We start from the raw sequence: 2107 nt of genomic DNA, 5'->3' as shown, positions 1-2107 counted from the left end.
TCGTATGCAAATGGTATAATTGTATCTAGTAATATTATCCCAATAGCTGGACATACGGCAGAAAGTGCTGATTTTGGATTACTATTTGAGATGCTGAAATCTCAGGAACAAGTCAGCTTCAATATACAAGATACAGTGACTGACATGAATAGACAGATGAATACTGTGGTAGAAATATTGTCCACCCTCACAGGTTTGGTACAAAGATTATTTGAAACTAAGGCTGATAAGGTTGTTAAGAAAATAATGTCCGATACAAATCAAACTCAACTCTAAAGGAAGAAGACTAGCATCAGTGGAAGGAAGAGGACCGTGGACGCCTCAGTATCTCAATACCAGTTTAAAAGATGACTTAGAAAAAACGATAATGTGGATGTTGCTGATCTTATAAATACAGATGTTTCTGGACAGAATCAAAAGGCCAAAGAAACAATAAGACAAGAACAAGGTATAGATTTTTTGTTGCCAACTACAAGAACAAGAACAAGGTACAAATTTTTTGAGGCCGAAGAAATAAGAGGCCGAAGATATATTATTAAATAAGTGGCTTGCAGCCGAACATGTTGATCTATTTGCTGACTTGCTGCGCAAAAGAACTTTAAGGGATCAGAGTTGTACCGACCTTACCTGTATGTTTCGCCAATGTATGGGGTATGTTGAATAACTTAAATTTATTCATGCAAGTTTAAGTCATATATTCCATGCACATTTAAAGTAATAATTTTATGCAGATGCATATGACATATGGTAGCAAACTCTACGTGAAACATATCACCAAAGAAGCTGTTAAAGATGTAAAAATCATTTTTTTTCCGATCATTCATAATCAGCATTGGATTTTGTTGGTTCTAGATCTCAAGTTGAGGAAATGGAGAATATACGACTCACTACCTAACCAGATGCATAAGGCTGGCGCTACGGAAGTTGTAAGTCTATTCAACTCAATAAAAAGTAACACAATAGCACTCGAAGAATAACACCATACTGCTTCAACTATGCAGATCAATATGTTTGCTAGAGATGCCGCTGATGTATTTACAACCAAAATCCATAAATGGTTTATATCGATTACAAAACATGTACCCTCACAAAGGAATAGTTTTGATTGCGGCATGTTCGTCTGCAAGTACATGGAAACATTAGTGCAGATCGAAAAAGTCGACTGGAGTGCGCATATGGATTGACAGGATAAAATGAAACCATTTAGAGCTGAATTTGTATATGACATTTGCATATTCTCGAGGACTTCATAGTAAATTTGTATATTTGTGTTTTGTATATTTGTATAGGCCATCTATGGGGGAAATTGTGCAGATCTTAAAAAATGTTGCTGAGGCGAATGTTGCTTCATAATGTAATGTTCATAGAAAGCTTAGATTTTATTTTAATTTTCCATTTCAGAGTTGTTTGTTGTACTTCCTATGATTTATGTTTCACTTTCTACTGGGAATGATGTTTAATGATTTCAGTTCTTTGTATATTTGTATAGTTTTGGAATGATAATTTTTGAAATAATATTGGGTAGGAGAAACATAAAATTTAATGATACTTTTTGTATATTCCCTTGACATGGTTTTGGAGTGATACTTTTCACAGATTGATACTTTTTGTATATTCCCTTGGCATAGTTTTGTATATTCACAGAAAGATACTAAAATTTAATAATATTAGTTTTGGAATGATACTTTTCACAGAAAGATAAAAAATTTTGCGTCAAAATTTAACTAAATTATATTGCGGAATAACCCGACGAACAACGTAGTAACACCGATTTAATCGGCGGTAACACGGAATATTCACCGAGAAACACAGCACACTATACAGAGTAACGCAGAGTAACGACGATTAAATTGGCGGTAACAAAGGGAATATTCCCTTGGCATAGCGGAGTAACGCAGAGTAGCATGCTTGGTACAATGGTAATGTGTTACTCACTGTCGGCACTATAAGAAGGTTTGAAGAAAGTTTGGGAGGTCGCCTGTAAGAAACTGTCGGTCGCCGGAATCGAAATCCCGTCGCCCGCTTCGAAAGGACATTTTAATTTACGTATATGTATATATATGATTTTAGAAAAATATGAAATCAAACTGACCTCATATTTTTCATA

The 2107-nt window shown here is 34.8% G+C and overlaps 1 protein-coding gene across 1 annotated transcript; it reads left to right on the top strand.

The window, feature by feature from the left end:
• Positions 1-395: 395 nt before the first annotated feature.
• Positions 396-1297, top strand: LOC110039223 (ubiquitin-like-specific protease 1A). Its single transcript, XM_020744214.1, has 3 exons — positions 396-651; positions 732-926; positions 1002-1297. Exons 1-3 carry the CDS (start codon positions 643-645, stop codon positions 1182-1184), a joined length of 387 nt encoding a protein of 128 aa, XP_020599873.1. The 5' UTR covers positions 396-642; the 3' UTR covers positions 1185-1297.
• The last annotated feature ends 810 nt before the right edge of the window (positions 1298-2107 follow it).

Source organism: Phalaenopsis equestris, unplaced genomic scaffold (assembly GCF_001263595.1).
Source record: "Phalaenopsis equestris unplaced genomic scaffold, ASM126359v1 Scaffold235871, whole genome shotgun sequence".
NCBI classification, from domain to species: domain Eukaryota; kingdom Viridiplantae; phylum Streptophyta; class Magnoliopsida; order Asparagales; family Orchidaceae; genus Phalaenopsis; species Phalaenopsis equestris.
The sequence above is the reverse complement of the archived record's forward strand: the minus strand, read 5'-3'. Positions and strand labels throughout refer to the sequence as shown.

Excerpts from the sequence above, each read along its gene's own strand:
- LOC110039223 (XM_020744214.1), top strand. Across the intron at positions 927-1,001 it reads AGGCTGGCGCTACGGAAGTT|ATCAATATGTTTGCTAGAGA; the intron begins GTAAGTCTATTC and ends TCAACTATGCAG.